Below are 12,495 nucleotides of genomic sequence, written 5' to 3' on the forward strand. Positions count from 1 at the left end.
ATGAGGCTAAGTACGACGACGTTGAAGAAAGAAAGTAAACGAGTACTGAGCGCCTGTCTTCTGCCTATCCCCGCGTGTGGCTGATGCAGTTACCGCGAGAATGAAGCCAACCATACTGGCGTATCATGAAGTATCCATCTCTGGGAACCTAAAAGAACTCTAATTCTCAAAAGCTATTATTTTAATAAATCAGTTAGCCTGCTCCATGACTTTCCAGAGTATTATGTAATGCCCATACAGCATGAACGCTTGATGAACAGGGCAGGGGGACAATAAATTGCGTCAGATGTCCAGTGTAAGTACTCCTTTATTGTGCGGGTAAGCAGACGCGGATTCCGGTATACATGCCGACCGTCAGTTTCGTTCCTGCAGGCCCGGTGCTGGAACGCCAAGAACGGATGCCCCGTGGTGACCGAGGCATGGGACATGGCCGAGCACTGCTACGGCGGCTGCCAGTACTACAACGTCGCCTGCACGCGGTGCCAGAAGAAAGTACTGCAGAAGGACGTCGTGCAACACTTGAGGGACGGCTGCAGTTCCAACATACTCCGGCAGACTCTGGACAACGCGCCAGATGACGAGCCACACAACGACGCAGACGACAGCTTCGGAGAAGCCCATGGTGCCTGGCTAAACGGCAACTGTGATGACGTCACTTCCGCCATGCCTGAGCTGCTGCGGACGCTCCGAAGGCTACTCAACGAGAACGCCTCGCTGCGAGACGAAATCCACTCTCTTCAGGAACACGTGACTCACGAGCGCAAGCTATGCCAAGCGGTGCTCGCTAAGTGCCTCGAAGGCGTGAAGCTGGAAACTCTGAGTGCCATGAAGGACCACGGGACCAAAGCCAACAATTGGCACAACGACACCTACTACCGCGTCAAAGAGGACATGGCCAAAATGTCGCCGGACCTGGGACAGCACTGCGGTTGGACTTCATTGAAAGAGGGAACGTTGAGTACCAGGATCGGCTTCGAGAGCACGTGGCCCTAGAGTCTTCGAGCTTATTGAAGGTTGCCACGAAGACCTTGAAATTTGGGTCGAGCGTTCAAGACTTCCAGAAGTGGGTGGTGCGCGGATGGGCCGCTCTTAAGGGCATGGCGACCGCGCATGGTCAGCGCACGTAGTCGGTGATGAAGTCACAATCTCCGTTTGTCTCGTCTGAGCGCGTCCGCCACTTCTGTATAAACCAACAACTGCCATGGCGTACGTTCGCGTCGAACGACCGCCGTAGAAACCATGCCATTGTCTCCACGCATTCATCTTCAACGCGGCCGTCGTCGTGCTGATGTCGTCACAAAAGGGCACGCTCGCGATCCCCGCACACAACTGCTCAATTTAGACAGACATGTTGGTGCACCTGCTATCGCTCTGCGGAACCAGAAAAAAAAATGCTAGATAGCCAAGTACCTGCAAAATGCTTCGCTTAACCTTGATTGCCACAGTGCTTGGGATGTGCTAAATGCCTGTGTTTAGTTTATTTCGTAATTACGTTTTGTGCGGCTAGCTCTAGTCAGCGGCTGTGTGCCAGAAGAAAGATTGCAAGAAGGCACTTTGTAACCAGCACTGTTACGAATTATCTGCTGTTGGCAATAAAGTATCCGTCCCTTTCGAAGAAGCACTGTGTGTACTACTTCCGCTCAGCCTCTCGGTAAATGGAACTGCTGAAAAACAGAACTTCTTTACTTCGTCACTTGAGTTCCGTTTAACGAAAGTCCGCTGCATCTTTTTTATTCTTTACTGTATATATGTCCTTATCACTGCGAAATTCTACGTCTGACAGCTTCAAGTTTACCTTGTTTGATAGACTTCTCGCGGATTTATTTTGAGATACTTCGAACATACTTTTTTACGTCATCTTATGTTGGTCAATACCCCGCAGTGGGTATGCGTCATAGTTTTCAGGCCATCATCATCAGCAGCAGCGGCATTCGCCGACGAAGATCTGACAGTCTGTGAAACCGACCAACCTGTGATCTCTGCTTCTGGATCGAGTGATGCAGGTACGATCAACATTGTGCGCGCTCTGTACATGATTTCGAAGCTTCTTTTGCGTCGAGCGTCTTCAACATCAAGGGAACCGCAGAATGACCCCAGGGGGGAAGCCGTGCGACCCGGCCCTCGGCTTCGACGCAGCTACAAAGCTACACGGACATATCTGTCTACCGAATAGTAAGCACCCATACATATTCCAACCTATGGTTAATCAAGTAGGCTTATTGGGCGGTCCTTGGGCTAGCGCGTTCTTGGAAACGTATTAGGAAGCACCGACAGAAGCAGAACGCATGGTGGCAGCAACGCGTTCACACTGGCGTTCTCCGTGTTCGCAGCTACGTTGACATACGTAGGTGCAAGTTGTCGTCAGCAGTGGTGCAACTAATTGATAAGGCTTCTTGTATTCTTTTATATAAAATATTTCTATAGTGAATCAATCTCATTTGGCCTGTGCAATGAAGATAGGAAAGCTTTCGTTGCAAAGGGAATCTTTCTTTGCCCACCCACCTGTGATTTTGTCTAAGTACATGAGTACACTAAAATTGTTTACACCCTTAACGGTGTTTGCTTGTTTCATGCGTAACAACCCTAACCTCAGGGCTCTGAAAATTTTATAACACGCGACAACGAGCTCTAACTATAGACGTGCGACGAGAAATAGCGTGTTTCAAAATTGCGTAATAATTTTGACGGTGTTGGACGCACAGAAGTATTCGACAAGATAATTTGGCAGCGAAAGCTTCGAAAGGTCATTCATTGCAATTTTTGTGCCATCTGCGCAGGTATCATCGTTTCTATTTGCTAGAAAAATTCGGCAGACATGATGCTATCTTTGGTCGACGCCAACGATTCGATCTTTCTCCTTCATCATGAGTACGTTAGCCATATAGGACAACCGAGCACCCTTTACACGCACATGAAGGTGTAAACATGTGTAGATGGTATGATTCTCGCCAAGTAGAAGCTTGTTGGCATTGCAATAAACGACTGCCGACGAAAAGTGCTAGCGCGTGCACTTCTAAGACAGTTTCCTTAACACATAAGTGCACTGGTGTACCCCTGCGGCGGGGATCGCAGCATAAAAAGAACGTAAGAGTTTTATCCATAATGTGCACTACGAAGAAACAAAAATCCAGTCCCAATCTTGTAGGCTCTCGATCGTGAGCACTGTACATTTCAGGTAATGCATGAGCTCTGTGATAATGCTGTATTTATAGTTGATACGATAATAGCAGTACTGCCGTATACAAAAATAGCTGAACTCCGAAGGTATTGCCACGTGCAAAAGTGCTGATAGCGGCATTTTCTCATGTTTTGTTCAAAGGAAATGTCATAGAAACCTTATTTTGTCCCGCGAGTGAGTTCGACGAAGGAAATAAAAAAATATGAACGACTCCTGCCCAATAGCCAATATTGGCGCCTTCACGGCATGGGCTTAGCGAAACGTATTCCGCCATTGTTGCACTTAACTGAGCATCACAAGACATCGCCACCAGCTCAGCTGCTCATTTGTACAGCTTAGAATTCCGTTTTTTTTTTTTTTTTTACTTCAGTAGCCTTCCTTAACGCTTCTTTTTTTAAATGCTCCATGAATATTGTCTCATATGCGTACATCTATAAAATTTGTGCTAATACTCTGTTAACTCACGGTGCAGTGCGACGGCTGATACTAGTGGTCCTGTTTGGCGCTGCGGGCTTGCTAGCCACATTGTACACCACGTCTACCGTGGAGCGCCTGGTGACACCGCTGACGCCTAACGGATTTCCGGAATCATCTGCTCCTGCAACGCCACCTGCCGAAGCTTTGTCGGACCTGAACTGTACGTGGAGGGCTGCGAAACTTCAGTCCTAATCGATATTCAGCTGAAACACATTTCTGAGCACGAAAAAACTACGAGAGGATATTCTGGTCGAAAGAATTCGAGAAAAAACTATCAAAGTCAGCGATACGTTTCTGAACGTTCGTCTCGTTAGCGTGGCGGTTTGTTTTTTAAATGCTTAATGCCATCATAATGCAGTGGAATTACAGAAAACTATCACTGACTTTGATGATTAACACGAACAATCTCCCCGGGAATTTTTATGTCCACGTTGACTACATGGGTCCTCAAGTCATCGGACACGTTCGGCGGCAGCCTTCTCACCCATGTGGAACCTCTCTCATGAGAGAATCCATCTAATGATGAATGCCGAAATTGATTTCCTTTTTCAATGCAGCTAGCGTTGAAGCGATTTCGTGACACAACTTATTGCCAAATTCCTCACCTCTATGTGGCCGACAGCTTCACCGACAGCTTCTTCACTTCTGTACAGTTCAACGCTCCTCGCACAGTACACGCTCTGTTTCCATATTGCTTCACTTTACTTCTTGCTGCACGCTGGTCTATTTTTATGCCTACCTCTAAATTCTCTGCATCTGACTTCAACAATTTTCGGTTGTCGACTTCTTTACTTCTTCTTGCCTTTTGTGCTGCTTGTCTGTCGGGGCATCTACATAGCGGCCCATGCCAATTCTTGAGAATGTTACATACCTCTTGTCATACGCCCAGTTACACATACCAAAAAGCCCAAGTTCTCCATTCGGATGCACTCGATTGCTCAAGTTGTCTACTCTGCACGTACTTTTTGGCCACACCCAGTGGCCCAAGCGGGCGGGAAAGAGCTGAGATACGGAAGGGTATACCGAAAAATGCTTGAAGTTCCCAAGCAATGCTAATTGCATACAATAGTCAAAAGGTTTAGGATAGAAGATATGCGCTGTGAATGACATGTTTCACAAATTTTGCTTGCACACTGCAATTCTAAAAAAATTATGATCAATTATTTTGTCAGGAGCATAAAGTTGGTTTGATGTGGGCAACGTCGTGACACTCCACCCGCTTTCACGGCAAAACGAAAATCTGCTGGGATTCTCCCGACTTTGTCACAACTTCAAAAAAAAAAAAAGAATAGTCATGTGTTCTGACGTGAAGGTACTGTGGCCTTCACACGATGAGCTGCTGGGACTGTGTCGCCTTCACTATGCCCTCTCTTTCCGTAATTCATAGTTCTGAAAAAAGCTTCACGGGACCAAGTTTTTCGACTGCGCGGAGCACGTTAGTTATCGCATACTCTTCATCATGTGGTCGGACAATGTGGCTGGGGTCAAATGAGTAGATGCGTTGCCGACCGACTCAGGCAACTTTGTTACAACGTTGAAAACAAAAATAGAGGGTTTCTTGACCTTCACGGCACAGTGAAGGGCTGTGAAATATGTTCTTTTTCTCATAACACAATGGTTGTAGACAAGAGCCGGAACCAACTAACTACAGAGATTATTGAAGGCTTGGTGAAGTTTGGGTTCAAAAGCCATAAATCGCGCTATCGAAAAAAAAAAGAACTGAGTGTGTGAGAGGAGACGTGTAAGCGCCGAGCATACACTCGACGTTTCTCGCGGAATCTGTCAGCTGAAAATTAGGGCTACGTGAACTTCCGCGTAGCTCGCGCGTCTATATATATATATATATATATATATATATATATATATATATATATATATATATATATATATATGTCTGTATATAAAAGCCATATTGGCGCAACATGACCTGCTACGTTTATCCTCTTCAATAAGAGATGCGTGACCACAGTGATCATGTCGACGGCGTAGATATTGCTGATATTGCGCACATTGTCGGGTTGCCCTAACCGTGCTTAGCTTCATCCATCATGGCAGTATAAGTAAGATGATGTGCTTCCGCATCAACTTTCATTTCTTTCTTTTTATTTAGGCATGTCTACATAGGTCTTGAGAACGCATTTTTATACCGACGACATCAGGACGAGGGATGTAAAAGCGCGCGACACACCTGGGAAGCACGCGGCGTGTTAGCGAGCGACAGACCTCAGCTGAATCTTGAGAACGCCAGCGTTGGGCGCGCACGCGTCAATGAAAGGATGTGATGGCCTTGCAGCTTGTGTTGTCGTCCCATTCCAGCCATGCCTGTACTATTGGCCTCGAGCTCCACCACTGGAAAAGCTGGCGCCACTGTCGGCGTGACGTGCTAGGAGGGATCACGTGGACATAGCGGCCGCGTCGGCTGCTTCGGTCGCGCCGAAGCGAGCTGAAAACGAGTTTAAATTCCCTCGTACGCTGCGGTCCTCATTTAGTGGCGAAATTTTCCCGCTTCGAGTGTCTCCTTTACAACGCTTGAAAGCACTACAATGGGTAGTGGCTCCTTTGAAAGCGCGCAACATGGTAGGCTACTGCTCGGTGCCGCAGGGCCGGACGTACGTAACGGAGGCCGGTGTCAGCCTTATTCACACGTAGCCGCAGGACAAGAAGCTGCGTGAAGCTTGGCTGGCGAAACATAAAACCGGCAAACAGTCATCGGCTACAACTCGGGTATGCAGCAAGCACAGACGCGAGGAAGATTTCTGCTACGCCGCCCGGTCTGCAATGTTCGAAAAACACGCACTGAGACGCTCGCCCGAGTCCGCTGCCCGGCTAATGTCATGACAGTTTGGTCTATGAACTTGTCGATGCTATAGATACTGGCAAGTTCAGTGGAGTGGAAAGGCAGCGGTAAGAAGCACATTTAAGGAAAGCATGGCATATGGTCATGTTTGTGTTATGAATTAATGCGCTAAATTACAAAAAAGGAGCAGCGGGAAATTGCACGCTGAGAACACCGATAAACATACAGTGCGACGCAACTCGAGAAATACTATTGAAAGGTCAAAGAATTTAGAAGAAAAAAAAGATTGAATCGTCGCGACGGCACATCACAGTCCCCGTAGGCGTCGAAGTCTCTACAATGAAATTATTTTTGAACAGCTGTGATAGCGCCCACGCAACAATGGTTGCTTGTATACTGTCAAATGCTCATATTCTGCTGCCTAAATCTCATGGCACGGTGCGAAAACGCGCGCGCGGTGAAAACGAAACAGTGCGCGGACAAGCATGCAGACGCGCAGTCGGTCGCTGCGAATCTGCGCGATCGCTGCATTGAGGTTTCGTTCTATTACACTCCATTTAGTTATACAAACACTATAAGAACATATTTCACATACTTTGCTCTCAGCGTTTACCTACCTTTCACGCAAGAAGCCAGTTCGGGAGACTCCATCGCGGCGACCGCGCGCAGTGGCGTTCACTGTACGTATTCGGTAAAGAGATAGCGTCTGTAAACGTTTGTGTGCTTTCAGTTTGCCCAAGATTATTATTTAGACAGTAATGAACTTCTCTCGTTTCGAAAGTACTTACAGAAATGTCCGGAAGAGCTCGCGCATGGTGTTTTCAGTGAGCGCTGACAGCAAAACCTATGAGGAGCGCGCCACGTGATCCCTCATAATACGCCAGCGAGGCGCTTCCGATAGATGGCGACTCCGTAACTCCTCGCCGCCAATACTTGCGAAATGTATACGGCACTACGCCCCGTCAATGCCAGCCCAGCGGCGCACACGCGTTCTGTCTTGGTAATGCCTCTCAGTTCCCGCTGTGCGTTTTCCTTACTCCTGCTCCGCCACTACTCTTGTATTCTGTCCCTCATTTCCGCCTCCCCGGCACCCTGTTCAGATTGCGCCAATACCTCAACGCCTTTCATGTGACGCGTTGCTTGCGAAAGGAGTCTAAGGGGTTTAAAAAGTTCACCCAGGATTACGATACTGCCTAATGCGAAGGTCGAGCGCCGCTGTATACGCGTTTTTATTTCGCGATATTATTCGTTGGCGCGGACAATCTGTCTCGTGCGGCACGTTCCAAACGGAGCGAAGTGTGGCGTGACCGACTCGCTAATCGGGAGATCGCGAGAGGCAGCGCGTGGTTGACGTGTGGGCGCGATTCGCAGCAGCCGCCGCAGACAGACCTGCGCTCATGCAGCGCTTTGTTTCCACACAGACGATGCGCGCTACTCTGACGCCATCTCGTAGCCCTCGCCGCGGCAAAGCCGCCTTGCGCCGCACTGCGCTTTCCTTCTCACGCTTTCGCCAGGCTCTCCTCCTCTGCTTTCCGTCTCATGGTTCCACTGCACTCTCCTCCTCCGATTTCCTCCTCGTGCTCTCTTCGCTATTGCCGAATTTTACCTTCCACTGCGCTCCGCGCTCGCTTTGATCCTTCGCTGTGTTCGTTCCCTCGGTTACGAGGGACAACGCCGACGCTCGCCGCAGGAGCGGCCGCCTAAGAGCTCCGCTTAACGCTTGCGAAAATGCCGGAGAAGAGCCAACGAAATTTACCGCTTCGAAAAAGGAGAGGCGCACAGTACAGTGTGCTAGTTAAATGATCCAATGGCGGCCTCACTACGGCAGCCACAACATTTACCGGAAAAGATTCTGATTTGAAACTTTTGGTACCACATGTACTTCTGTTCGTTGACAGTTATGTCGACCACAATATTCCTAGATGAAGTGATGACTGATGACTTATTCGGGCTGCATTCATTAGAATGTCCTCGTTCATTTTGCAGCTCTTCATGAACGTTTATTGATACAGTTACATGACCAACAAGGGTCACCTATTCTTCAATCGCATGAACTGCTTCCATACTCGGCACTACTCAGCGAAAGTATAAATCCACTGCAGGCAATGAAAATTTGTCAAGTTTGGTAAACCTTCCGAGTAATTTATGGTCCTAGTTACCTATTGGCAGTCATCCCACAGTTTGATTCAACTTAGTGAACTGCTAGGACTGCACCTTCAGCCCCTCCCCCACTTCCAACTTTATTACGTGACATCTGAATTTCAATCGTTTTCATCATTGCGCGTCATTTAAATAATCGTATGGACGCCGTATAAGCTGGCGACATGTAGTCTTCAGCGAATATCGCTTTGTAAGTCAGGCACCGCAAGCACGCAGTTGCAATGAGAGCTCACCGATTCAGACGAATATTCTTATATACTCATTTACTGCATGCTGTTCATTACTCGCAGGGACAGCCTGTCCAGCCGGGAAAGACATTACAGCGGAGCGCCACTTCAGACTGTGGGACGAAAAGCTCGCCCACGCGCTCCGCCTTTCGGCGAAAGGACTTCCGAGGACAGAGAACGAGTCGTGGCACGCCGTCACCGAACACATCCACGTCTTCTCCGCCTTCGTCGCCACCGACAAGAGGCGCAAAATCATAGTCAGCAGCCTCGTGCGGAGCCATGAGCCGAAATCTAACGGCACTCCCGTCCAACACCCACCTCTGCAGTGCATTATTCGGACCTCGAACGAGACAATCACACACAAAGCCCACATTCGAATAATGTGGACCTACTTTAACCCGAGCTTCAAGAATGCCTTGATCACGTGCCGGTCACCTAACGGTACAAGGCCAGCCGATGACTACATCCAGGTTGCAATCGCGGCTAGAGTTTCAAACGCGACATCGTTCCACTGGCTGAAGCTGCATTATCTACCGAAGGAATCTAATGGAACGTGTTGCGCCGTATGTGTTAGGCCGCTTTTCGGTGCTGTAAGCCTCTGGAAGATAGTTGAATTCATTGCACATTACAGGGTTGCGGGGGCGAGAACGTTCTACTTTTACGACCTCAATATGAACTCAAACTTGAAGCTCCTTCTCGCCTGGATGCAATCCATGGGAGTCGACCTGACCTTAGTCCCTTTCAAGCTTATTGTCGACACCACTGCCGAACACCAGCACGTCCATGCGCACGGCCAGATGCCTGCCCTGTACGACTGTATTTTCAGGTCCCTGTCCAAAATGGAGTACTACGTCCACGTGGACATCGACGAGCTAATGGTTGCACTGCCGAATTTCAGCATCCAGGCCTTTGTCCAGAATGCACAGCGCAAAAGCAAGGTTTCTTTCGGAAGCTTCGTGCTACCAAGCAGGTTCCATTGCGCTGAATACCCTCGAAACTTGCGCTACTCCAGCTACAAATTATTGCCCCTTCAGACGCGGCTGTTTGCCTACCACACCGTCTACATGAACGACGAGGGTGTCACTAAGTACATCGCTCGCTCCAGGACTGTCTGTGAGCCGGCTGTTCATCAAGTGAAAAAACACTGTGGACGAGCCACTGAGTACTTAATCGACAGTTCCCAGGCCTTCATCAAGCACTACAGACAGTGCTGCGATTTAGCGCCCTCGAGCCACCATGCCAAGGTCTCGAAAATGTGGACTGTTACTTTGGTGTCTGCTGACTCTTCGTTTACGGAGCTTTCCGCGCGTATTGAAGACGAAACGATAACGAAGGCGCTAAGAAGGCTGATGGCTTAAAGCAACAGTGTCTGGCTGAAGAGATTTACGCGACAGGCAAGCGCTAGAAGCACACCAATAGCAACAAACAAGATTACGTTCCTGTTTTTACCTTGTCAACATAAAATTCTGGTCACCTAAATGCAATGAATCTGCTATAGGTTAGTTACATCGCCTAATAGTCATTTAGTTCATGCGCCGAATCACCCATAGGACAATAAAATACAAAATGTGCCCAAACGCCCGTGGCAGACCGGAAGCATGACGAGGCGTGATTCGGATCTCTAGTTAAACAACTACACTTCATATGAGATTGGAGCAATAAATGTCACGTGCGTACATATTCCCCATGAACGTCATTATTTGAGGGGCTTGAAACAGTTTTTTAATTAATCATACATTGACCTCACTAACAGAGCGCTCCGTCTTACGAATCTCACGCCCAGAAAGTTTTTCGAATACTCCAACACTAAGCACATATAGCATCTACACCCGGCTTTCTCTTTTCGTCTCTGCTTGCGCGCTGGAAGAAACACAACGGAGAAGCCAAGAGGGTAAAGCACAGGCCGTCAGCGCACGGTAACCGGGGAACTAAACGGCCTAGTTTAACGCATGCTTCCTGCTTCCAAGGGGAGCCCAACACTGGTGTATTTGCACAAAAGACGGCGAGCACGTTTCTAACATTTGCGTCTGCTCTTAGCTCTCGAAAGAATTTGCACTAGCTGCAGCTACATCAGAGATGAACGTGGCGTTTGGCACGTGTCGTATTTTTAAACCTCAATATTAACGGCTGCAAAGTGAGTGACACATGGAATGCTCGCTTTTCCTTTGCGGCAGACAGGATGCTTCTAAATCGTTTTAGCTCTTTCGTTATTTTTACAGTACAACGCTATTTTGCAACGGCTCGGATAGCGTTAACCATATGCTGCTGCGATTTCACCAGCAGTACAGCAGTAAATAGCCTGATGCAAAGAAAAAAAACTGCCTATGCTGCTGTCAGTGTATCGATGCGTACAGGCTACGGGACACACTACGCGGAAATATGGATTAATTCTCTCGCTATAATAATTTCCCATATCTATCTAATTTATGCGCAAGCTGCTCATTATAGAGAGAACTTATTTCGCTGATTCCATACAAGCTGGCGTTCTTTATTTCCCGAATGTCCTAATTTTCAAAAAAGATACCACAGCGCCAACTGAAAAGGAAAGGCGACTCAACCTCTAGTTAAAGTCGACCTGGCACGTTGTCATGCTGCGTTCTCGCCGCTTAGTAAGCGTTGAAGCGACAGATGCACGAAGGCCACCTCCCTCGTTGCTTCCGCCGCGCTTCCTGACGCCAGCCTATTGACAGAGACAGCCCGCGGTGATCGAGTGTATTGCTTTCATGTTTGTCTGTGTGTGCTGACACCATGATTGTTCGTTTAGTTAGTAGGCGATTGTTCCCAAGTTTATCCGGCCGATAAAGCTACTAACCTTACTTCGCATAGCCCTCTACTAATTTGCGATTGCAAGCTATGCTTCGCCTTTCCGGTGAAACTGCCTCTTTTTGTAGAAGTCGTGAAATGAATTTCTCAATAAAGTACAGTCTTTTTCAAAACATGTGAAGCGAAAAGTATTTCAATGCGCTCAGTGAAAGCAGAGTTTTCGGCAATCAGAGACCGCACCTTACCTCCTCCTCGGTGCTTCCGATCCTTCTCCAACGGCTTTCATTGCGGGCGCTACAACGGAGCAGAGCTCACAAAGCTCCGCCCACTGAATGTCACCACGGTGCGCCGCATAAAATTTTGATTAGATGTTGACGTGGATGGTCGCTGCTTTCCGTTTCCGCAGCTACGACACGCCAAACAAGGAGGTTGTGCCTCTACTTGCATTTTAGTTTCCGCAGAGTTATGCGCTACACCGGCGTGCACTATTGTTGCGGCATTAAAAGACGACAAATATGACTTGCAGGAAACTCAATCTACTTACTTTTCTATGGTTCCGATACGCAATGCGCCACGCTACGGGTCGTGCAGGATCGGAAGTGTTCCTGACGCAAAGATAGATCCCGCTTTGCGACGGCGGCTAAAAGCGCTTGACGGCGGACTTCGAGTTAAGCGCACCACGGCGCTAAGCAACGCCGACGCGTGACGACTGCGCGTGCCCACGGAAAGACCCGTTTTTAGACTCCACAACTTTCGGGAGTGGCCCAGATGTTTAGAATGCACGCAGCCACGGGAACGGCCCGCACTATGACATTGATACCTTCGGGATCGGCCCCCATTATCAGACAGCATTCGAGATTGGCGCGCTAAAGACCCTAGAAACGCCTACATGC

The 12,495-nt window shown here is 48.4% G+C and overlaps 1 protein-coding gene across 1 annotated transcript; it reads left to right on the forward strand.

Annotated features, from left to right (window-relative positions):
* Window positions 1-1,562: 1,562 nt before the first annotated feature.
* Window positions 1,563-11,132, forward strand: LOC126544766 (uncharacterized). Its single transcript, XM_050192236.3, has 3 exons — window positions 1,563-2,172; window positions 3,651-3,815; window positions 8,903-11,132. The coding sequence occupies exons 1-3, from the start codon at window positions 2,088-2,090 to the stop codon at window positions 10,195-10,197; spliced, it is 1,545 nt and encodes a 514-aa protein (XP_050048193.1). The 5' UTR covers window positions 1,563-2,087; the 3' UTR covers window positions 10,198-11,132.
* The last annotated feature ends 1,363 nt before the right edge of the window (window positions 11,133-12,495 follow it).

This window comes from Dermacentor andersoni, chromosome 10 (genome assembly GCF_023375885.2).
Source record: "Dermacentor andersoni chromosome 10, qqDerAnde1_hic_scaffold, whole genome shotgun sequence".
In the NCBI taxonomy this organism is placed as follows: Eukaryota; Metazoa; Arthropoda; class Arachnida; order Ixodida; family Ixodidae; genus Dermacentor; species Dermacentor andersoni.

What these genes read in the sequence shown, in the direction of transcription:
- LOC126544766 (XM_050192236.3), top strand. Translation starts at nt 2,088, where the DNA reads ATGACCCCAGGGGGGAAGCCGTGCGACCCGGCCCTCGGCTTCGACGCA. An exon ending in ACATATCTGTCTACCGAATA is followed by an intron (nt 2,173 to 3,650) that starts GTAAGCACCCAT and finishes CTCACGGTGCAG; the next exon opens with TGCGACGGCTGATACTAGTG. An exon ending in AGCTTTGTCGGACCTGAACT is followed by an intron (nt 3,816 to 8,902) that starts GTACGTGGAGGG and finishes CATTACTCGCAG; the next exon opens with GGACAGCCTGTCCAGCCGGG.